The sequence below is a fragment of the Heptranchias perlo genome, chromosome 9 (genome assembly GCF_035084215.1).
Source record: "Heptranchias perlo isolate sHepPer1 chromosome 9, sHepPer1.hap1, whole genome shotgun sequence".
NCBI classification, from domain to species: domain Eukaryota; kingdom Metazoa; phylum Chordata; class Chondrichthyes; order Hexanchiformes; family Hexanchidae; genus Heptranchias; species Heptranchias perlo.
The window spans coordinates 34,161,825-34,187,432 of record NC_090333.1 but is presented as its reverse complement, the minus strand read 5'-3'; the positions used below and the strand labels follow the sequence as shown (position 1 = coordinate 34,187,432).

Genomic DNA, 25,608 nt, shown 5'->3' with positions numbered 1-25,608 from the left:
GATAAGGTGCCACATAAAAGATTATTGCACAAGATAAGAGCTCATGGTGTTGGGGGTAATACACTGGCATGGATAGAGGATTGGCTAACTAACAGAAAACAAAGAGTCAGGATAAAAGGGTCATTTTCAAAATGTCAATCTGTAACTAGTGGGGTGCTGCAGGGCTCAGTGCTGGGCCTCAACTATTTACAATATATATCAATGACTTGGATGAAGGAACAGAGTGTCTTGTGACCAAATTTGCTGATGATACAAAGATAGGTGGAAAAGCAAGTTGCGATGAGGACACAAGTGTCTGCAAAAGGATATTGACAGGTTAAGGGAATGGGCAAAAATTTGGCAGATGGAATATAGAATCATAGAAGTTACAACATGGAAACAGGCCCTTCGGCCCAACATGTCCATGTCGCCCAGTTTATACCGCTAAGCTAGTCCCAATTGCCTGCACTTGGCCCATATAATGTGGGAAAATGTGAAGTCATCCACTTTGGGAGGAAAAATAAAAAAGCAAAATATTATTTGAATGGAGAAATGCTACAAAATGCTGCGGTACAGAGGGATCTGGGTGTCCTGGTACATGAAACACAAAAAGTCAACATGCAGGTGCAGCAGGTAATCCAGAAAGCAAACAGAATATCGGCCTTTATTTCTAGGGGGATGGACTATAAAAGCAAGGAAGTCATGCTACAACTGTACAGGGTGCTCGTGAGACCACACCTGGAGTACTGCGTACAGTTCTGATGCCCTTATTTAAGGATGGACATGCTTGCATTGGAGGCAGTTCAGAGAAGGTTCACTAGGTTGATTCCGGGTATGGAAGGGTTGTCTTGTGAGGAAAGATTGAACAGGTTGGATCTATACTCACTGGAGTTTAGGAGAATGAAAGGAGATCTTATTGAAACATACAAAATTCTGAGGGGACTCGATAGGGTAGATGCTGAGAGGATGTTACCTCTCATAGGGGAATCTAAAACTAGGGGGCATAGTCTCAGAATAAGGGGTCGCCCGTTTAAGACGGAAATAAGGAGGAATTTCTTCTCCCAGAGGGTCGTGAATCTTTGGAAGTCTTTACCCCAAAAAGCTGTGGAGGCTGAGTCATTGAATACATTCAAGGCTGAGTTAGACAAATTTTTGATCAGCAAGGAAGTCAAAGGATATGGGGAAAAGGCGGGAAAGTGGAGTTGAGGTAAAAATCAGATCAGCCATGATCTCATTGAATGGCGGAGCAGGCTCGAGGGGCCGAATGGCCGACTACTGTTCCTATCTCTTACGGTCTTATCACCTTTAGATTTCTAGTATAAGTAAAAATTAGTTTTGTAATTATTTTATTCATTAAGAAACTATTGCTAGACAGTCAGTGGCTTAAGCCAACAATTACAACATATATCCAGATTCTTTGAATTAATTTGCTAACAATCTTGAAACAGTTCCAGTTTTTCACTGATTAAAACATTTTTTAAAAAATGGGTGATACTGTGCAAATACATTTCTTTCACTCGAGAATCTGTATTCAAATCCAGCTCAAAATAGGAGCATCACAATCTCCTTTCTCTCTGTATATGGTGGTTTTAAAAATTAATTTGGGCTGTCTTAAATCACTGCTTGGCACCAATTGTGAATCTTACTAAGAGAGAGCAACAATTTGTATTCATGGTGCAAGACATAATAATGGTTGTTGTAGAAAGTAAAAGAAAAAAAACTGATGCAGTAGACAGCTGCTTTTCTAAGGTAGGTGTTAAGGCAGTTTACTTATCCCAAGGTATCTATACCTGAGCTTGATGCTGCCACTGGAAAAATGTTCACACTTGCGGACTTTTTCAGTGAGGCTACTAATTTGTGCAAAACTATAGGCAGTTTTGTGTTGTGGATTTGAGTAAACTACAAACTAGGTTGAGACTTATCAAACTTATTTCACTTAAGCATCTTATGGTCATTAGAGGGAAGACCATTCATTCTCGCCTTGATGTGGAGACACCTCTTAGAGGGGAATGCAGTGCTCCGATGCACTGTACAGTCTTGTCCCTCATGCCATTCTCTTCATTAACACAACAGCAATAAAACAAGGAACAAATCACATACTAAATGTTATTGTATCCTTTAGGGACTGCAATATTTAAGCGTTATCTTATTCCAAAGTCAACATAAATTAAGGAATGCCTGGTGTTTACTTAAATTCTACACAATGTAAGCAGCAGAAATGCACACTTAATTTCAAGGACAGTGTGTGAAAGAAACTGTAAATTACATTCAGGATTTGATATTTACGTTTCTCACTTAACTACCACCTCCAAAATCTTCTGATAAAAATCGCTGGAGAGATAATCAAGTAAAGCAGAGTATATTATGGTTAGTTAGATTTGTAACAACGAGATTAACACCAACTGTACTCCACAACAATAATTCCACAAAAAGAGGTTAGTAATAACAGCACACAAAAATGTTCACTCAAAGATTATCAGGTCTTTTCACCTGCTTGTCAAGAAATTCTCGTGTGTCTTTTTCAATGTGTCCTTCATATAGATTGGTCGTGAGGCTCATCAAACCAATCTTTGAAAGTCCAAAATCTGTCAGCTTGATGTGACCCATTGAAGTGATGAGCAGACTGAAAGAGGAAAGAGCTGAGTCAATATTAGATGCCATTTAAACATGACAGGTTTTACAATGTATTATGAGATTGCCAATACTTTTTCTAACACAAACTGGCCAGAAAGCTTCTATCAATTAACAGCAGATTTCCTCAATCTAAGTAATGATTGTCAATACTTCAAAACAGTCAATGTACTAATAGTCCTAGGAATGTATGTACTAATAAACTTAACAGATACAGTGGAGTGAATTCAAGGCAGTAATCTAATCTGAAGGTTCAGATGAGAGTTATAATGCTTTGAGACCTATGCTCAAAATATTTATGATGCCATGTGAACACGAGACTAATGTAATTGAAATAATCACTGAGTTATCCAGTGTTGTGCATTCAAAGCGGCAAATTTGTAACTCAAAAAAGATTTTTTTTTTAAATTACAAACAAAATGCTCATTTGTGGCAGTAGGACAATGCTCCTTTACATGAACTATCTTAATATAGTAATTTGGATAATCTTTGTACAATGTTAATACAATAGCTGCTTCTTTATAAGACTGTTTTTGGGTGTCACATGCAAGTGGTATATTAAATACTGGCTCTTTAATAATGAGGTACCAGTAAACAACATACGCTATAAGAGAGATCATGTTATATCAGGGTACAAGGCACAAATGTGAAGACAATGGTGAGTGGAGTGTTACAAATAATCATTCGGCTCCTTTTTAAAGGAATTGACATTGAATTAACTACTTTCGTTATCTACTACTCTGTGTGGGAGGAAAAATCCCAATCTGGCTTGAAATTTACCAATTTCATACTCATGTTCACTGGATTTAATATTGCAAAGAAATCTGGACAAATTAAGTTGCTGAGCTAGGGAATGGCAGATATCATTTAAAATACCAAAGGAGGAGCTCATGCACACTGGATAGGAATCTTGTACATAATGCATGGGTGCCCAATGGTGAAGGTAGGAAAGGTTTGGGTGAGGATTTAGCAGCCATTCACTAGAACTCACCACTCAGTTTGAAGCAAATGTCAACAAGGCTAATCAACTATTGGAATTCATCTCAAAGATATTTGAATATGAGTTGAAACAAGCTTTTTTGATCTTGTATAACTCATTGGAAAGACCACATTTATTATAATATGCACATTTTGGAGCGAAGAGGGTAGAGGCTAAATATAGAATTTTTGAGAAGGGGAAAAGAGAGGAGAGGCTGAGACCTGTGCTTTGGGAAGTGAGGGGAAGAGAACCCAGCAGCAGCACTTATTTGGAAAGGAGGGAGAAACCAGGAACAGCACTTGGGGTGGGGGAGTAAGGGGGAAAGCTTGAAGCGGTGTTTTGTGAGGAGAGCTTGGGTAGAGGGGAGGGACAATGTAGGTAGCTTTGCTCATCATCTGTGAAATAGGTTCGCTGATTACTGCAGCTGACCAGGTGGATGTGTGGAAGATGTGGAACTCTTATTCCAGGCTGGTACTTGTAGACCATCTCAGCTATCTCAAAATAATTGACAAAATGTGCAGACATGTTATAAGAACATAAGACAAAGGAGCAGGAGCAGGCCAAATGGCCCCTCGAGCCTGCTGCGCCATTCAATAAGAACATGACTGATCTTCGATCTCAACACCACTTTCCTGCCCGTCCCCATATCCATATCCTTTGATTCCCCTAGAGTCCAAACATCTACCTATCTCAGCCTTGAATATTCAACGACTCAGCATCCACAGCCCTCTGAGATAGAGAATTCCAAAGATTCACAACCCTCCGAGTGAAGAAATTCCTCCTCATCTCAGTCTTAAATACCAACCTCTTATGGGCTGCAAAATACTTGACATTGGGGATAATAAAGTTGATGCTGGTATATTTGGATTTTCTGAATTATTTTACTAATGAAAGCAAGGAATAGAAAATTTTCAAAAGAGTGGAATTTCTTTTATTTAGAATCAAACTGAAAACATTTTGAAACAGAGTGTGAAATTTTTGGTATATTACTAAAGCTACTACACTAGGAAAATTAGTTAGCAACTAAACATTCATACTTCATTTTTATGTTCTACAAAATGGAATAAATGAGAATTTAGAAGATGGATTCCTCCAAAATTGTGTTTTCTCCCTGCAATTGTGATTCTCGAGAATGAAGCAACAGGACCTCAGGATTTATGCATATACATGATGCAGCTTTATTCTAAGAAAAAGAAAGAAAAGACTTGCATTTATATAGCACCTTTCACAACCTCATAAGGTCCAAAAGTGCTTTACAGCCAATTAAGTACTTTTTGAAGTGTAGGCACTGTTGTAATGTAGGAAACGCAGCCGCCAATTTGCACACAGCAAGCTCCCACAAACAGCCATGTGATGTTGGTTGACAGATTATTATTGGCCAGGACACCGGGGAGAACTCCCTACTCTTCTGCGAGGCATCAATTTAGAGCTGTGGCTTGAGATCATCGAGGATTTTTTTTTGCATTAACTGGAACCATATAAAGAAATCATTTGCTATAGTGATGCTCATGAGATTCACTAAACAGTAAATTCTGTATCTCAGCCTGTGATTGAGGAGAAGGTGAGCATGGACCAAGTTCTTCCCTATATGGAAGAAAAGGAAAATCCAAAGAATGAGAAAAACCACCTTCTTCCATTCACCACATATGGCCAGTCCAAGAATGGCACTGGCAAAGTCTTAGGAGAAGATCAGTCATTGTCGGGAAATGAATTGTGGTATGCTGAGATCCAAAGAAGTGGGAAGAAAATTACACAGTAACTTCCATCTGTAGCCCCCTGCCCCCATAAAAATGACTTGCTCAGGAAGAGTTTGAGGTAAGAGGCAACATATATAACCAGTCTTTTTTTCACAAGACAACATCAATATCAATTTTGTACGGGACTACAAATAAGGTGACCTTGATACATTCAGGGAGCAAGAAACATTTTCTTTTTCCCTAGGGATGGAAAGCTATAATGTAAACTTGAGATACTGGGACTATTTCCAATGGATCAGAGAATGCAGAAGATGTTTAATAGAGGTTCTTAACATTATAAAGGGTTTGATAGGGTGACTAGGAAAGACTATTTCCTCAGGTTGAGGAGTCAGTGACAAGTGGAACTCGTTACCACAAGGAGTAGTTGAGGTGAATAGCAAAGATGCATTTAAGGGGAAGCTAGATAAGCACATGAGGGAGAAAGGAATAAAAGGAGATGCTGATAGGGTTAGATTTAGAAGGGTGGGAGGAGGCTTGTGTGTAGCATAAACACTGGCATAGACCAGTTGGACCGAATGTCCTGTTTCTGTGCTGTAGACTCTTACGTAACTTATATATGTAACAAAGACAGTGAGGAGAGAGGCTAGGAGAAATTTTATACGGTCAGTTGTTGGAGCATGGAATGCTTTGCCCTAGAGAGTGGATGAGACAGAGATAATTGCAACTTTTAAAGGCAAATTGGATAAACATTTGAAGCGGAAAAAGACACTGGGTTATGGGGAGAGAACAGTAATGGGAATAGTTTGCGATTGCTCTAGCGAAGAGCCAGCATAGACACAATGGGCTGAATGGTCTCCTTATGTGCTGTGAATGTCTATGGTGAGGATGTACACCTTAACAATTGGACTGAATACCCAAAACTCAGTACATGCTTTTGTACTGTTGTCATGTGGTTGATAGGCTGTTGCTCACAAATACTAAGCCAACAAATTAGCAAGATACCCCAACAGTTAAGTACTTCAAATCCAAGCTATTAGCCTGGTATAAATTAGTGAGTGCAAAAATTCATACTTGTCTGGCTTGAGGTCTCGGTGAACAATGCCATAATTGTGTAGGTACTCCAAAGCCAGCACAGTCTCTGCAAAATACATTCTGGCCATTTCAACCGGCAAAGCACCAATATTCTTCAGCAAAGTTGCACAGTCACCACCTATGGTGCAAAATACAAAAAAAGAGGACACCGTTATGGAAATGCTTTGCTATTTATCAATGCTAGAAATCTGAATTTGCAAATATATCTAGTAACTTTTTACTAAGAGACATAAATACAGTAGAATTTTGCACATTGACCACTCCTCCAACCCACCAGGTTGACCTTTATTTTTTGACATTCTATTTTGAACTCAATGTCAACACTGTAACTGATATCCCATTAACAAAGCCAACCTGAAGTCCAGGAAGTTGTTTCTTTTGCTTCCATGCCTTATTTTCAACCTCTTATTAAAATTTTCCACTTCTGTAATCATTAAAAAGTCAACAGTTCCACTGATAACTGTACAGAAGTAGCTGATGACAGAAATTTTGGAGTTGAAGGTTTGGTCCAGCAGATTAGTTATTGTAGCGCTAGCTGATCTTTCTGGTTAACACTGACAATTTATCTACCAATTGATCTATCAGTTCAGAGACAAATGAGATCAATATAGTGAGAAAAATATCCTTTGAAAACATTCAAACATGCGTGGTACTAACCCAATGAGCCCCCCGAAGTCACTAACCTGCTAAATCAACTGCTTTTCACCAAGCCCATAAGTGATCGGCTTAGTGAAGTTCCACTGTAACTAAATATACAGAGTAATTTTATTTAAACATTGATACTCAAGACTCAAAAGGAAAATACTGAGATTGAATGGATATTGCACTCCAGGATATAATTTAAAATAAAGACAGCAATCCAGAGAAGATATAGAGAGCAATCCAGAGAGATTTAGCTAGATTTGTGAAAACTTCAAAATTATTGGGCCGGAATTTGCTGAAAAAATAATGGCGTGTGAATGACGCATGCCGTTATTAATGTGCAAATCGACCAACAACTTGTGGCAAGGAAGAGATACCCCATGGATTGCGAATCGCTGTAAGTTGCTGGACGATTTGCCGTTAGCTCTGCGAAAATGGCATCTCGCCCTTAACTTCCCTGTGAGTTTCATGAAGTTTCTGCATTTGCACATTAATTGCCCATTAAACGCACCACAGAAAGTTAAGTCTAGTAATTAATAGCACAAGTACTCTTTTAACCATGTGATAATTGTTAATGACTGCAAATCAACCCCTCTGACCCAGAAAGTGAACAATTAAAAGTGTGGAGTCTCATTCCTTCAGGTAGTGAAATGTTGTTGGAGATTTTTTTTAAAAAGTAAAATTTCAAATTTTTAATTTTTTTTCTTACTTTTCCTTTCTGTCTCTTTTTTTCTCTCACTTAATCCAATCTTTTTCTCCCTTTCTTTATTTCTCTTTCTGTACCTGATGTGACATTGAATTCACCGACTCCAATTCACTCTACTTCTCAGTCCTTCCTCTGATTATTTCTCTATCCTTAAATCTCATTGGTTAAGGAGATACCCTGTTTGTCCTGTTGTTCACCAAGGTCCCAGATGCCCTCTTGCGCTTGTTAACTGCTCGCACTTCCAGCAACTTACAAGGCAAAAGTTTTTTGAGCTGAAGGATGCAGGAAAAAGTCTATCTAATCGGGCGCTGCTCCAGCAAATGCCCATCCATTAGCTTTTACAGGCACTTAGTAGAGCCAATGTCTGGAATATCATGGAGTATCCTCTTCAATATGTTCTGCTTTCAATAAGGTCAATGAGATTGGTCTTCTTTCAGACCAGTTTTGAATCGATGCAAGCCACCTATCTTTGCTGGGATTTTGGTATTTTATGTAAAAACATGAAGCTTGGCAAAGATAAGAGAAAAACCTCTTTTTTTCTTACAACACTTCCATTATGTTCCAGCTGTCATTAGATAAGAATGTGCTACTGCAAGTAGTAAATGGTTTGCACTCAGACATTCAGCTGTGAAGGCAACAAGTCTATCAGTCATCAGCCAAAGATCATATTGGAGATAACTAAGGACCTTCATTGCACAGCATATACAACAGTAGTCAGGATGGGTTGTTAAACAAGAAAAAGGAATTTGTAGTGCGTACCTGAAGTGATAAAGAATATGTGATCTAATTTCATGAGCAGTGTGGAGAGATCATAGTAACAATGGATAAACAAACATTTCATCGAACCAAAATGATCACCTCTGCTTTTGCACTTAAAATGTTAAAACTGTCCAATGATTTATTGCAATGTTGTTGCATCTTGCAGTACTCATTGATGGCAGGTCAGCTGGAATACTAAATAAATATATCTCCACATGCGAGACCGAGAAGAGAACTCATCAAGTATCGAAGCCACAATTAAATCACGGTCACTAGCTGCAGAACAAGCTGCGCCTCCAGCCAAGCTATTCCAGTACAGCTACAACACTGGCATCTACCCGACAATGTGGAAAATTGCCCAGGTATGTCCTGTCCACAAAAAGCAGGACAAATCCAATCCGGCCAATTACCGCCCCATCAGTCTACTCTCAATCATCAGCAAAGTGATGGAAGGTGTCGTTGACAGTGCTATCAAGCGGCACTTACTCACCAATAACCTGCTCACCGATTCTCAGTTTGGGTTCCGCCAGGACCACTCAGCTCCAGAACTCATTACAGCCTTGGTCCAAACATGGACAAAAGAGCTGAATTCCAGAGGTGAGGTGAGAGTGACTGCCCTTGACATCAAGGCAGCATTTGACAGAGTGTGGCACCAAGGAGCCCTAGTAAAATTGAAGTCAATGGGAATCAGGGGGAAAACTCTCCAGTGGCTGGAGTCATACCTAGCACAAAGGAAGATGGTAGTGGTTGTTGGAGGCCAATCATCTCAGCCCCAGGGCATTGCTGCAGGAGTTCCTCAGGGCAGTGTCCTAGGCCCAACCATCTTCAGCTGCTTCATCAATGACCTTCCCTCCATCATAAGGTCAGAAATGGGGATGTTCGCTGATGACTGCACAGTGTTCAGTTCCATTCGCAACCCCTCAGATAATGAAGCAGTCCGAGCCCGCATGCAGCAAGAGCTGGACAACATCCAGGCTTGGGCTCATAAGTGGCAAGTAACATTCGCGCCAGATAAGTGCCAGGCAATGACCATCTCCAACAAGAGAGAGTCTAACCACCTCCCTTTGACATTCAACGGCATTACCATCGCCGAATCTCCCACCATCAACACCCTGGGGGTCACCATTGACCAGAAACTTAACTGGACCAGCCATATAAATACTGTGGCTACGAGAGCAGGTCAGAGGCTGGGTATTCTGCGGCGAGTGACTCACCTCCTGACTCCCCAAAGCCTTTCCACCATCTACAAGGCACAAGTCAGGAGTGTGATGGAATACTCTCCACTTGCCTGGATGACTGCAGCTCCAACAACACTCAAGAAGCTCGACACCATCCAAGATAAAGCAGCCCGCTTGATTGGCACCCCATCCACCACCCTAAACATTCACTCCCTTCACCACCGGCGCACTGTGGCTGCAGTGTGCACCATCCACAGGATGCACTGCAGCAACTCACCAAGGCTTCTTCGACAGCACCTCCCAAACCCGCGACCTCTACCACCGAGAAGGACAAGAGCAGCAGGCGCATGGGAACAACACCACCTGCACGTTCCCCTCCAAGTCACACACCATCCCGACTTGGAAATATATCGCTGTTCCTTCATTGTCGCTGGGTCAAAATCCTGGAACTCCCTTCCTAACAGCACTGTGGGAGAACCGTCACCACACGGACTGCAGCGGTTCAAGAAGGCAGCTCACCACCACCTTCTCGAGGGCAATTAGGGATGGGCAATAAATGCTGGCCTCGCCAGCGACGCCCACATCCCGTGAACAAATAAAAAAGAAAAAAAAAACTTTATGTAGGAATAACCGAGACATAGTTTATCTCTAACAATTGCAGTAAGATGTTAATTGAAAACAATTAATTTAAAATGAGTATATTTGTGCTGTCCAAAGAAGCAAGCTGAAACTTTGCTGTGATGTCACTTTGGCATTGTGTTTTAATATAGATGGATACAGAAGCAGGCACTGCAATAACTGGAACTGTGCTGAGATGATTGGATTCAATTTTAAAGTATTTTCCTCACTACATTCTTTAAACTTAATTTTAATGCACAAATTTTACTCTGCTATTTAAAAAATGAGGGCTGCGGCATGACAGTATTAGGGCGGTAATAAAGGAATGCCCCAGCACAAAATCCTAGATCACCGAAAAGTACTACTGAGGACACAGACATCTAAAATAATCATCGCAAGTAGAAGAGATAGAGAAGATTACTGATAATGGTAATATTTATGACAACAGAATCTAATAGAGGGAGCATCAATAGGGGCAGTCTTGTCTAGGTTTTTTTTTAAAAACTATACTTAACATGAAAAACACAAAGACACAGGAAAGTCCTAAATTTGATGCCTGGGTCTGTGTTGAGTCAGCTGATTTCAGCCAAAGCAGTAATGGGAATGTGACAACTGTCCTCAAAGACTGTGATTGATATGGGGGGGTGGGGGGTGAAATAGCCAGGATTCTCGTCCTGGATTATTCAGTTACCCTGCTGGAAAGCCGACTGATGTGGAAATCAGTAGAGAAATTTTCCTGTATGCATTCCGTGGGGCAAAATGATAAAGATGCTCATTATAAACAGGTGTATGATTTTCTTGCACATAAAGCATAGTAGAAATCTTCCCTCCCCAGCTGAGAACAGAATTGAGTTTGGTTGTGATCCCTCTGCAGTTAAATAGCCCACTAATATTTGCCGCCTAGGCTCACATATGAAGAGTAGTCACTTGGGCAAGACACAACTGGATTGCCAGAAACCATGGAATCACACCCGAACGCAAGTTAGCACCTTCAGGACAACAAGAAAGATGTTTTTTTTTAAATAAGGAGTACAGTTCTAAAAAGGTCACATTGCAACTTGAACTTGATAATGTAGCCACTGTTTCAAAAAGAGACTGCATGCGTAAGCAATTCGGTAACTAACCTTCTACATATTCAATCACCATACATAGATGTCGTTTAGTCTCAAATGAGCAAAACATGCTCACAACGAAAGGGTTTTCAGCAAAGGTCAGGATGTCTCTTTCAACAAACGCTTGCTGGATTTGGTTCCTTAGAATGAGGTTCTGCTTGTTGATTTTCTTCATAGCAAATCTCTGCCGTGTTTCCTTATGTCTTACCAGATAGACCGCTCTGGAATAAATGTATACATTGTACCAGTTACTAACTTCCATGTGACACAAGCCTAACAGCAACAAAAGTCTTTTATCCGAAGAAACAGCAGCTAGCATAATAATTCTAGTAAAATGGCAATGTTCTTAGAAGGCTACTCAGAAATAGTCAGTTCAGTGTATTCTATTGTACATGCAGCAGGTTAATCTGACATTTTTATAGGATTAGAGGAAAAATATTAACTCATCTACATTCAGTATTCCATACTTGGTTGCACAGGTGAATGAATATATGGCGAACAAACGGAAACCATGGGTTCGATTTTAAAATGGAAGTGCGGGTGTGTTCGGGGCGGGGGGTGCGAAGAAAATCGGGATGTCCCATATGTGAGAAATAAAACTTTACTGATTTGATTGTGCAGATCCAAACACTGCAAACATTTTCTTAAAAAATGTTACTTTTAAATTTTCAGGAAAAAAAATTGGATTCTTCTGGTGGAAAGAGTTGGGCAGGTATACCAGCAGTTCCTTCAGTTAGAAACATTTTAGGCTGCATTTATGCCTTTTAATTCTCTTAATAATTAAACAAATCTTGCCAAAATAGTTAAAATAGATCACTGAGAAAAATATATGCAAAGCACAGAAAAAACACTATCGGGAACAAAAGCAGAAACCAATCCAATGATTGGCATGTTTTAAAAAACTTTGTACTTGGGATGTAGGAGATGACGGTAAGGCCACATTTATTGCCAATCTCTAAATTCCCTGAAAAGGTGGTGTTGGGACTTCTCCAACCACTTCAGTCCTTGTGATGATGGTAATCCCACAATTGCGTTGGGAATCCCAGAATGCTGACCAGCAACAATGAAGGAATGGCGATATATGTTCAAGTTAAGATAGCGACAGGCTTAGGAGGGTAATTGGAGGTGATAATGTTCCCACAGCATTGCCACTTTTGTCCTGCTTGATGACAGAAGTTGCAGGGGAAGGTGGTGTTGTGAAATGTAACTTTGGTGAGTTGCTGCAGTGCATCCTGAAGTCAAAACGTGCTGGTGGTAGAGTGGATGCCAAGTCCTGTGCCACGAATACCGATCAAGTCTATTGCTCTGTCCTCGATGGTGTCAAGCTTCTTGTGTTGTTGTGGCTGCACCCAACCAGGCAAGTGGTGAGTATTTCATCACACTACTGACGTGAACCTTGAGGATGGATGAGAGGCTTTAAAGGGTCAGGAGGTGAGCCACCCATCAAAGAGTGCTCAGCCTGTGCCCTGATCTTGTAGACACAGTGTTGATATGGCTGGTCCAATTAAACTCTGGTCAATGGTGACTTGCAAGATGTTGGTGGTGGGGTCTTGGCAATGATGGTTGGTGCCGTTGAATATCAGGGGAAATGGTTGGGCCTTTTCTGGTTGAAGATGGTCATCGACTGGCACTTATATTGTGTGAATGTTACCTGTCACTTCTCAGTCCAAGCCTGCATATTGTCCAAATCCTGCTGTAAGCTCGCACAGGCTGCTTCATTATTGGAGGAGTTGTGAATGGAGGTGAACATTGGGGAATTGTCAATAAGCAGCCCAACTCCTGATCAAGTTTTGTGGTTAACAACAAAAACTTACATTAATATAGCAACTTTAACGTAGGAACGAGCAGTAGCAACATGGATTAAAGACAAAAAGAGTGGCGGGACCCTGACAATGTCATTTGACCTCTATTTGAATATATTAGTGAGGCGCCTGCTTGTTTCTGGCAGGAATGCTGGCTGCCTAAATCAAGATCTGCCTGAAAATTGGAATGGGCAGACCTCCGCCGGTCAGCGGATTATCTCTCCTGATTTTCGGCCCACTACTGCACCATTTACATCCAAAAAGGAGGAGATAATGGGCCGAAAATCGTCCCCGTGATCTCCAGAAGGGATTAATTAACTGTACTCAGGCAGGCTTGCAGAATTTTACTTTTCGTATAATTCATAAAAAATTTTGTGTGATATGCCAAGAGGAGAAAAGAGAACATAATGGAACTAAGAGTTTAAAATAATATTCCTTTCAAATTGTTATAGCGAAAGGAAACATGTAGTACAATTCAGCCACTATGGTTGGTGCTTTTAAATACAGTGTGGAATAGGTTTATTAACATGCTGCACAAAGATAAACAGCATGGTGATGGGATGCATTGGTTTAACAGTCCTGCTTCTCTGTATGGTAGAAGGCTTAATAATAGTCCTGCAATTTCCCGCATATTTGCATCCAGACATGTGCAATCTGGGTACAAATCAACTATGTGGCCTATAAGATTGAGTTACATGCTAAGTTACAATACATCAAAATCTCCTTGATTATCTCTCCCCATTTTCGGCCCACTATTGCACCATTTACATCCAAATTTTACAATTGTCCATCAATCCCACCTCCCAAACGCATCTCTGCCATAATAATGGACCTGCCCCCCCAAGTTACAGAGCCTTACACGCGCGATTCCTGCAATTGCGCTTGCTCAGAGGCTCTATTCAAATTATGACCAGATTTTCAGGCGCAGCAGGAAACAAAGTCATTATTATGGAGTTTTATTGAAATTTTTTGTGCGTTTTTAAAAAATGTGTTCTCATTGAGACCTACACTGTCTTCTCTGTTTTTATGAATTCATTTTTATGGCATAAGGCATTAAAAATTGAAAAGCTTCCCCAATTGCAGGTTCTTAAGCATGCTGTGTCTGTGCATGCTCTGCGTGAATGATGGTTCAATGAGTTGAAACTTTGATTTTCATATTTAAAGAAGAAATATATGGTGTGAGTTCGTCACTTTCCTTGGGCCTCAATTGTTTACGCATTTACCCCCAATTTACGTTCAAGCGTATGCTAATGAGATTCGCAGGAAATTTAAGCGTAACTTGACACTGGCAGTCTGAGTGTGGGAATGGGTGCATTTTTGGGTCCAAGTTCTGGGTTGAGGAAATTCCAGATCATAACAACAGCTGTAACTTCATAAAGGGAAAGTTTTTAAAGTCTTGACTGTGGCATTTAGTCTCCTTTGGTTTTTTGTTGGTTTATTTGCATTGATGTTTTTGAAGATGTAGTCAACCTGGGAAGAGCAAAGGAAGATCTTCATTGGTTGTATCATTTTAACTGCATTGATTTCACTGCCTCAGGGTCCAAGTCATAGCCCTTGACAATGTTATTAGTACTCACCAATTAAAGAAAATCCTTTCTTTTAATTAAAAAAATTGGGTATGGACAGGAAGGCTCTCTGTTTAAGTATGAAAATCTTTACCCATAAGCTCCATTGCTGATCAGCTTTAGGTTTTCAAAGTCTTCCTCGCATGGGGTTTTCTTTGTGTGAAGTGTAGCACCTCGTCCCTGAAAGTAATCAAAATTCAACAAGTAAAACTGACATTCTGCAACCAGGTTGCTTTGTGCATTGTGCTAAGCCACCACATTTTTGAAGATATCAATACGACAAAAAAAAAATGACAAATATATGAGGAAAAATTTAACTCAAAGTGCTTCTTTTATCCTGCAGATGCAATGTGAGCCTATTCAGATAAGGGCAAAGTAACATCTCCAAAAGCAAATTCTCAGCTTAAACTGAATAGCAATTCTAAGAGATAACAGGTGCAATATTCAGAGGTTTAAATCCTGAAAATATCTCTTCAATTTTCTTGCCAAATATATAATTCACTTCTGCCACTCAGCAGACTATTGTGCTTGATGATGTCACAAATTGGATCTCAGTCCTGTTACTTGCACAATCTGTTCAATGCACAGTATTGCACGTCACAATATAATAGAACAGTTCATATAAAAAGAGATACATTCTTTTAGCAATTTAAGGTGTATATTTAGAATGCCGTACTCTGCTTTCCATTATTGCACCAAGATGTTGCAAAAATTTACTAAACGTGCTGATATGTGAGGGAATTTAAATAGAAGTGGACTGTTTTTGTTACTTTTTTTAAAAAAAAGTTAACCTTCTGGTTTTGACCACCAATACTCACATCAACCGAATCATCAGTTTCTGGGGTTTCTGGATTGCCACTGTCATAGCTGCTTAGCTGGGCCATTTCTATTCAAAACAGAATGAGGGCAAAATAAAATTTCCATAAGGAAAACAGAAGCCAGAAAATACAACTGGTGCATCTCAAAACCTTGAGCTTTCGTAGGAATAGGTACAATATTAAATTTGTGCACCTGCCATTATATAACATAGTAAAAAATACTCCATAGAGTGCTGCTACACAAACAACACCCGTATGAATTCAAATGGTAAAGTTTAAGAAGCATATAATAAAATAAAGAGGGAGGCACTGCAGGATACACCAGCTCAGGTAAGCATCAGCTCCTCTTTCCCAGCATGCAATCCTACTCTTGCCTTATGTTCTAGAAATGATCATTCTAAACCACTGTTTAAAATTATCATTGATAGTTATTTTCCCCAAAGTTTCCCTAATAGTCTTAACACATTTAAGTAAATCCTTTGTTTCAAAAATAACCTCAATCATGATGTGCTCTATATTTCTGCTAATATTAGCTCTCACAACCCAAGTCCTCGGAAAGTGAAGGATGAAGACTGATGCTAGTAGATTAAAGGAATAAACTCTTATTTGTAACTGTCAATCTGGAAAGTATTTGAAGATTACAGGTTTTGGGAATCTCAAAATTTACATAATTATTCACATATCACATGGCTCGGACCAACTTTAGTTGGCAATAGCAATAATAAAAGCAGCCCTTGCAACACTCCTGAATTTGTTGGAAATATTGCACAAAATTGTGAGCTACCATATTATACCTCAGTGGTTTGATTGTGCTTTTTTTCCCCTCTTACTTTCTCTCACTCTCCAGCGAGAGAAAGAAAGAGAATGTAATGGAGGCAGAGCTATCCCAACATGCACAGCACAAGTGAAAGTGCTCTTTTATCGTTAAAGACTTTCACTGTGGACACTGGCGGAGTCCAACCTCCATCTTCCATATCATTCTCATGCTCTCAACCCGAAGAAATGAAGAGAAAACAATATTGGCAGCAGCAAGCCACAATGTTAGGTGGACTGTGAAGATAGAAGAAAGTGTAAGAAAAATGAATCTAAGGAAAGGCAGAAAGGGAGTTGAAAATAATGAGGAGAAAGTGAGATGTGACGGATGCAACTTACTGCTTTTTTGGCATGAGAAGATGTTCTACATCTGTTGCCAACTTATGACTGAAAATCTCACACCTGGGATTTGGCTGCTGTTAGCAGCTCTAAACAACAGCTGACTACATTCAAAGAGGGTTTTGTGCATGAAACATTCTCATCAATAATCTGTACATAATCATTAACAATACCATTTTTGTTTTTAATCCAATCATTGCTGTATACCATTCTTAGCCCAAAAAAATCTTTAACTAGCACTTTAATGGTTAATATCCATTCCTTTTACAAACAATGAAAAAGCTCCCTAGTATTAGGCCAGCACTTTTATCTTTTTCAGTAAAATCACCTACCCTCCAAGGGATCCCTCGTGAGCCCCAGCTGACTGATGATGTAGCGGGGAATATCAGACTTGATTCCTTGTCCTTCTTTGGCATGGCCTTCAGCTGCTTCCAACAAATGATAGAATTCTTCAGGATCAAACTCCTACAAACACAAAACAGTCTCTATTAAAGATTCAATTTGGATCAAATGTGACTATGACAAATGAGAAAATATGATGTCATCGTAGCACTCTCTGCATCCTCTCCTTATTTTTCCCATATTTTCACAAACATTCTTGAGCACTGGAAACCCTACCGGCATTTCATATGCCATCCCATTTGAATAGCCATCCCACTTGATACACTGCACGGTAGAACAGAAACCGCAAGGTATACATTATACATACAAGACATAAACTTTCAACCATTTTAGTAGCAAATGTGACTGAATTAAATGGTTTGTGCTTACTTCCCCTTTTAATTTGTACTGTAACCGCAATTTAACATAAAAACTATTCCTACCTAAAATGTGGAGTGCTTAAGAAAGAAAAATATTTGGAACAGCTGCTCAAATCAATTTTTGCCCAGAGAAAACCAGAAGTGTTGTAAAGAATCCCAGGTTTGAAAGGAATCCAACTGGAATCTCACCAACCAACATAACAAAAACAGATCGGAGGAAAGATAAATTATGATATATATATCTTTTTATATTTTTTTATATATATATGTCAATCATTCACCAGAAACTGTAAAGAGGCTGCTGGAGCACTTAGAGTGATTAGGAAGCCTTTCCCTGGATCCTCTCTTATGCCTGGATTATGTATTTCAGGATATCCAATGCAAATGGAACCCTAACTTGCACTGAATCTCAGGCAACTGCAACATGCTGTACGCCGCTAGGTTTATGAGGAAATTCTAAATGTAACACCACTGTTACAAATGTTCGTGTGTAACCTTATTCTGCAACTGCACAGTTCACAACTCTTATACAATCATTCAGTAAATATGGTAGAGTGTGCTACATCATTTAGGTTTCCTGATTTTTCTGCAGTACAATCAAGAACTCTGCAGAATGCAACCTGTCCTGAGCAAACCTCTGTAGGTTAAAGCTTTTACTAATGTTTTGCACTTTTTCCTCAGTCAGCTTCGCCGTTTATATGCTCTTTAACTTACAGAACGGCTTCATTAAGTACCTATTAAAATGGTGAGCTGTATGGAGGATCTGAGTGCCAACATTGTCACATCTTTTTGAGGTTAACAATGAGCCTGCTGCACAATTTTTATCACTGATGAACACACAGAATCATGAACTATCAGCTTGAACAGTTCAAATCCCAAAGGAGCTAATCCATTGTAGAAATCAACAGCCTTTCTATTCATCATCATCAGGATCAATAAGCCTCAAATTCCCTGTCTGAATCTGTACTAATGCAGATGAAATTAGCCTTGCCAAGATGCTTCATCACAGTTTGCTGAGCCCTACAAATGCAAGGCATGGTAACACATTTAATGAAATGTAAACCATGTAAAAGGACCACGTGGAAAGGAATAGATACTTTATACTCCGTATGCATTTTGCAGTGGAAATGTCAGTTCTAAATAGTATTATACTTAGAATAGAAAAGCCACTACAATATCTGCCAGGTATTTGGCACCAACTATCTTGCCATTTCCCTGAAAAGAATCAGCAGTGCTTTTAAATAGGAAGCGTTAAATAGGGAGAAAGAATCTGTAATGCATAGTATTGTTTCTCAGTAAAACCTTTTCTTCCCATCAGCCATGTGATTATCAAAATGATTTATTTCTGTCTCTTCCAAAGCTCCTTTTCCCATCATATGACGCACAACCGCAGAGAAAACTTGCTGTACACGATGGCGGTTGGATGCCACTCGCAGAAAATTGCATTTCCAGAAAACTCAAGAATAAGAAAGTCCCAATAAATGTAAATAAAACTAAACTGTATTTTAATATATTCTCTTTTAGGACAAAAACTTCTTTTCCCCTCAACAAATCTTAACAGTCTTCAGAGCCCATGTCTGTCTGAGGCCTGCCACTATCAGGGATGTTTTACAAACATCCTTTTCATAGAAGCAGCCAGGAGAGAAGAAAAAGAAATCTAATAAACAGTGTTTCTCTCATCTCTAGCCTCCAATATCTCTCTTTCTCTCGTTGCAAACTTTCCTCACCTCCCTTTTATATTGCTGCTGCTGCTGTGGTCATTGCTCCTCTGAATTTTCCTTTCTTGTTCCTCCTAAGCATCAAATATGCCATCCAACACCCTTTTCATTCTCCTGGAACTAAAATCAAAACCAACTGCGTCTCCATCTACCATCTATCCATTAAAATGCTGGGATGTCACACAGCAAAACATACTAATTGAAACTCAAACTAGGAACAAAACTAACAAAATACAGCTCTATTTTAAAAGATGCTAACATGCCAATATTCCATAAACTGCCTGAGCTTTCCTCCAGCTCATGATCGGAGCCCTCAAAAGCATTACAGGAAGATTTCCTGAGAGGAAGTGTTGCTGTCTACAATGACCCATTGCTCAGCACCCTGGAAGGGAAGTTAGCCCTAAGCTGGGCACTTCTCTTCATCAAACCTTCAAATGATGGCCTGGATTAAGCAGTTGGTGATAATTAAGCCTGGTACATACATTTTACGTCTGTAATAAAGACAACTGACACATTGCAAGTTGTCTTCAGTAGATCTTTCCATTACGTTAACTATTGCTGTTGGTTGTATAGTTGATGAAGAAATTGAGACTCGAGACAACAACTGCTGGAATGCCATTAATTAGAGGCCAGATATGGGTGCACATACTCATATATCCAGAGTTTGGTGGCTACCATGATTAAGTTGCAGAGAAGCAACTAATTGCTGCTGAATCTCTCCACCTCCAATTGATGGGACTTGGTGTGTGTCTGTGCTGTGCTCGAGAAGGTGGTGAAAAGGTGAGTTGTGCTCCCAAGAAGAATTCCTAGAATTCCAAGTATGGTCTCTCCTCTACTCCAAGATGAAAAACATGGCAATGGAAGATTGGAACAGGTGCAACCCTTGGTGGCAGATTCCAAAAAGTAAACAAAATGGATCCTACTTCGAACACCAACACTACCTCAGGTTAAACCAGCACATTTTGTTTACAATGGCTGTAAAACCAGTAAGATCTTCCCCCAAGACAGGAGCTCTACCCAGTTGACAAAAGAAAAACATCCAATTAAAATTCTTTTGTCCGCACGCACATCCTGTTGACTTTTTTCCATTATAAATTCCTATGTCCACAATGAAAACTACCTGTTGTCACAACCCTCCTCACTAAGCGGAGGTACTGCAGCGCTACCACTGGTAGCAAGGTGTATTTACAGCATGACAAGTTCACATAGGCAATTTCCATTATAAATATGGATACAGAAATTTATAATGGAAACACAAAATAAGAGAGCAATGTATTACTTCAAAATGGGAACTGAATTACATCTGTGTGCCCTGGCTAAATTATTCCCCACCCTTGAACCCTGCTTCACCTGAAGAGTCCATTTGAGCTTGACTTCCCATGTGCAATAGTATTTATCCCAATGTTTATCCATTTTATATGTATGTATACATACGTAAGTATGTAGTGTCAAATTATGGTCTTAAAGCTCCCAGTGCAAAGCTTTATTTGCTCGAAGCGCACCCTCCACGATTTGTGCTAAAGATGAAAGCTCAACCCATTGTATCCAGCATGCATTTTGTCTGGCGCACACAGATTTTCAACGCTGCTACAGTCTGTATTTATCATAAGACAAACTCCCATGGAAGGAGGACAGAAGCTGTCAATGCTGAATACAATTGATGTCTATTACTATTCCAGAATTATATTTTACTTTTATCCCACAGTAGAGACTTGCACAATTCATTTTACACATACATACTTCATAAAAAAGCCAATTTCTTTTTGGATTACACTCTGGACTTTTGTATTTAGATTACAGAAACCTACAGTAATAAGTTTTAGATGACTAAAGGGCAACATTGGCTTTAAAAATGTACACATAGAAATAGGCTTCACTGCACTCAAATACTTTCAATAAGCTGCAAATATTATTCCCTTTATATTTACAACAATTACAATTTAATTTTTAAATAGAAATGTAGACTGAACATTTCTGAGCACTCAATAATTTCTGAATAAATTATTAAATATTATAGTTTTGAAAAAGGGGTTCAGATGTATTGTTACAGCCTTCTTCAAATTGGTAGATCAATATGATTAAAAGAGACAACTGCAGGTTTTTTTAAAAAATACATAATTAACCTCCTTTCTCTTTTACCAAAGGCTCAGCTATTCTGGCCAGCGAGTCTTTTTAACCCTTTGACTGACGGGCCTTTTTGAACTTTTAAAATCCACACCCATCTTCACTTTAACCGCTGGAGAAGTTCATTTTTAAAAACTGTAAAGAAACAATAGGTTTAATGTGGAAACTCAAAACCATTCCTAAAGATTATCTGTTCCCTACTAATGTTTTTGGAATAAATTTTATGAAAGACTTTTTATACTTCTCAGAGTATATTTCCATTAACTAACAAATGAATCACAAGTGGGCAATTACTTTGAACAGTCACACTCTTCCCCTTTTCAATGGACAAAATACTAAGTCTAGGCACCTTTGCAACCCAACTGCCAAAGACAATTTATGGCAGAAGTACTTTGTCATTTTTGAATGATTTATCAGCTATACGATCACAAACATTCAGAGCGATGCATTATCAAATATGCTTGACCACAATTTTGATTTGTGATCTCTGGTGAAGCACAGATTTAATTCTCTGATGTTCCCTCTGTTATTTTTTTCCTCTGCTCATTTGCAAGCTACTACCAAGAGCCTCAAACACCATTAGCTGAACACAGCACATTCATTTTGTATTCACCTGCTCACCCATCTCTACAAATCTATTTTGTGACATAGTAAGAATTGCTTCTTTGGGGTGGGGGTTGATCAATGTAACATACATTTCTGTAGTGTCTTATGACACATTCATTTATAACGAATGCAGACTTGATTTAAGAGCTGCTTCATTAGATTCCCAGGGAAGCTTGGCAAGTTGGAAGTCCGGACATCTACACAACCTTGTCATTTAATAGCATTTCATATTATTTTAGAGCAATTTACAATCAAAATATCACCCTCTACATTTAGAGGACTACTACATTAACCTTAAACTAACTATCTTTCTGTACTCTTTCACACTGCAAAATTTAAATACAACATAGGACAGAGATTACAATGATCTGTTTGTCCTTGAATATTTATTAATCTTCCTGCCTCAATTCTGTGCATACGTATTTTATTGATGGACATGCAAGTAATGGGTACATGAAAGGTTACTCTCACCAGACACTCAAGCAGCCGTGCTGGCCGGGCAATAACGATCATCAGCTTCTTCACCAGCTGGGTCACAAATGTTACCTCCGAACTCTCTGACCGTTCGTGGGCCTGTGAAATAAAAGTCACATTAACAAGGGGTGCACTAAGCCAGCACACGATTTATTACTGCAACGATAGAAACTCCGTTATGCATACACAAGCCACACAATGCCCTCTGCCTCAAAAATAAGACCTTTAGTAAGAACAGAAACAGAGGGACTCAACTTGTAACAGTGTGTCTGCCAAAATCCTCGCACACCTCTGGTGCTCCAAAATTCTCAGCAAGACATCATCTTGCTCAAAAGATAATCTAGACATCTTGTTTTGATGCAGCCTAAACCCCTTTTGAAACATGCTGCATTACATACTAAAGCCTCATTTGTGTCTGCAAGTTATGCCCTGACAGCAGCAGCACGCACTCATTAGCATCTGAAGCTGATGTCATGCTTGTCTGAGGAATGCCTATGTCATTCCTATACACAGTGAATCCCAATGACATAATCACCAGCAGAACAATTTACCAAGGCAGGTTAAGTTATATTCTGTCTGAAGGATCATTCGTCACCACCAGTAATCACTGGAGCATGAAATTAAAATGACCCACCATTCCCCTTCCCCTCCAGGTCCCCACCGTGCTCCCTTCCAAACAGGCTCAAACAAGGTGGGAGGAAAGCAACAATAAATGTGTTTGAGAAAACAAACACAAAGCATGTTTTTTCCCCCAAAAACACAATTGCTTTTTTTTGTTCTGCTTTGAATTTTCTCTGTTAAACAAAGCTTCTCACTTATTACTCCTGGTGGTTTTTAAATTTAAATATTTCAAGGCTTCCAAATTAATATTCAGGTTTTTGCAGAACAGGATATCTGAAAGATTATAGTACCAAAATTAAACACTGCTTTTAGCTCTGTTCAAAATTAAGCTTCAATTAAATTAAACATCAACACGAGAAAACAAATCTTGGAAGAAACATTTGCTTCTCCCCTCCTCAAACCTGGTGTCTGGACTTCTTCAAAGGCTCTCCGTCAATATACTGTTGGCTGTACAAGGTGTACTGGCTGAGTTTCTTGGCCGCGCAACAGGTTCTCTGCAATTTCTCTTACCCAAAGAGACATCATTAGAGAGGCAACTAATATTTTCAATGAGAGACTCACACAATACAAGTCAACAATGCTACATTATGCCATATTAATGAGGTGTACAAAACTATGAGGGACCTAGAGAGAGTGGATAGGAAGGACCTTTTTCCCTTAGCAGAGAGGTCAATAACCAGGGGGCATAGGTTTAAAGTAATTGGTAGAAGGATTAGAGGGGAGCTGAGGAAAGAATTTTTCACCCAGAGGGTGTTAGAGGTCTGGAACTCACTGCCTGAAAGGGTGGTAGAGGCAGAAACCCCTCAACTCATTTAAAAGGTACCTGGATGTGCACCTGAAGTGCTGTAACCTACAAGGCTACGGACCAAGTGCTGGAAAGTGGGATTAGGCTGGGTGGCTCATTTTTGGCAGGCGCGGTCATGATGGGCCAAATGGCCTCCTTCTGTGCTGTAAATTTTCTATGATTCTAGATTCTATTATGGAGATGTACCCTTCTCGCAGACAGCCACGAGGAACATAACCTATATTACATAGTTAGGGTCTGTGGAAAAACCTGGAAATTGATGTTTCGAAGAGGAATAAGAAATGAATATAAAATGAAGATTTTATCTTAATCCATACAGAACTAATTAAATCTGCACTCATATTACAACATGGTAGTTTCCACATAAAGTTCCAAACACAACAAAAAAAAAAGTCGCAAATGACATTTTATGTGACTGTTACCATGGTGCACTATCCCTCTTCATCCTTCCTGACTTGTCTGCAGCCTTTGATACGGTTGACCACGTCATCCTCCTCTAATGCCTCTCCTCCGTCGTCCAGCGCAGTGGAACTGCCCTCTCCTGATTCCACTCTTACCTAGTCTTACCTCACCCAGTCATAGCCACAGAATCTCCTGCAATGGCTTCTCTTCCTGTCCCCACACAGTTACCTCTGCAGTCTCCCATGGATCTATCTTTGGCCCCCTCCTATTTCTCATCTACATGCTGTCCCGCGACATCATCATCCAAAAACACAATGTCAAGTTCCACATCCACGTTGACGACACCCAGCTCCACCTCACCACCACCTCTCTCCACTGCTTCTGTGTTGTCAGACTGCTTGTCCGACAACCAGTCCTGGATGAGCCGAAATTTCCTCCAATTACATATTGGGAAGACTGAAGCCATTGTCTTTGGTCCCCACCACCACCGATTCCATCACCCTCCTTGGCCACTATCTCAGGCTGAATCAGACTCTTCGCAACCTTGGTGTCCTATTCAATTCTGAGCTCAGATTTCGACCCCATATCCTCTCCGTCACAAACACCGCCTACTTCTACCACCGTAATATCGCTCATTTCTGGCCCTGTCTCAGCTCATCAGATGGATAGTGGAGCACACTGCACCATTCAGCCCAACAGCTATGACAAACATTTGGTCTGGCAAAACACCATACCATACAATTCAATAATATATTACACACTGAAGCATGTATATGTACCACTTGCTTTTGATGTCTAGTTGCTGCCCATTATTAAAGTCACAGTCTCACAATTCAATTTTCATCAACCTGTGCAGCAACATCTTCGACTCAGTTTCACTGTATAATCTAAGCCAAACTAAAATCAGGCACTTTCATTTAGATGCGAATGGCAACACATTATTCTGGTGATAAAGCTTCTGTGAACAAAAGGATATTGTGGACTATTGCATCAACTTCCAGTCACTCATTCAGTATGAATTATTTTACTGTACTGCTATTGTTCCCAGGTACATTTTGGGTTCTTACTGAAATGCAGACATGACCGCAGGGTTAAGCTGATTTTTTTGTTATAGCTCATGCAAGTTTCAAACTTCTGAACTTTCTTTGTAATGATATAAAATAATTATCAGACAACTGCAAATAAATAGCACTTTTATTGCACTCCATACTTTAAACAGACTAGAGAAATCTATAGGACAGCAAATAAACATAGGGAAGGGCTGGCAGTTAAACACAAGAACCAGCGTCGATCCAAAGCCAAGATTAGCTAAGAAACTCATCATCATACGCTATAGCGTATGATGATGATCCAAGGAGCTTTGAGGC

General features: G+C 39.7%; 1 protein-coding gene across 4 annotated transcripts in view; it reads right to left on the bottom strand.

Moving 5' to 3' along the window:
* mast2 (microtubule associated serine/threonine kinase 2) overlaps positions 1-25,608 on the bottom strand; it is a 464,493-nt gene that overhangs the window by 46,393 nt on the left and 392,492 nt on the right. For all 4 annotated transcript variants that reach the window (XM_067990160.1, XM_067990162.1, XM_067990163.1 and 1 more), the window contains 7 exons: positions 22,411-22,512; positions 17,063-17,195; positions 15,579-15,646; positions 14,855-14,940; positions 11,406-11,614; positions 6,358-6,496; positions 2,470-2,602 (listed from right to left, as the gene is read on the bottom strand). In XM_067990160.1, coding sequence (XP_067846261.1) covers positions 2,470-2,602; positions 6,358-6,496; positions 11,406-11,614; positions 14,855-14,940; positions 15,579-15,646; positions 17,063-17,195; positions 22,411-22,512 — 870 coding nt within the window. The remainder of the gene's footprint in view (positions 1-2,469; positions 2,603-6,357; positions 6,497-11,405; positions 11,615-14,854; positions 14,941-15,578; positions 15,647-17,062; positions 17,196-22,410; positions 22,513-25,608) is intronic.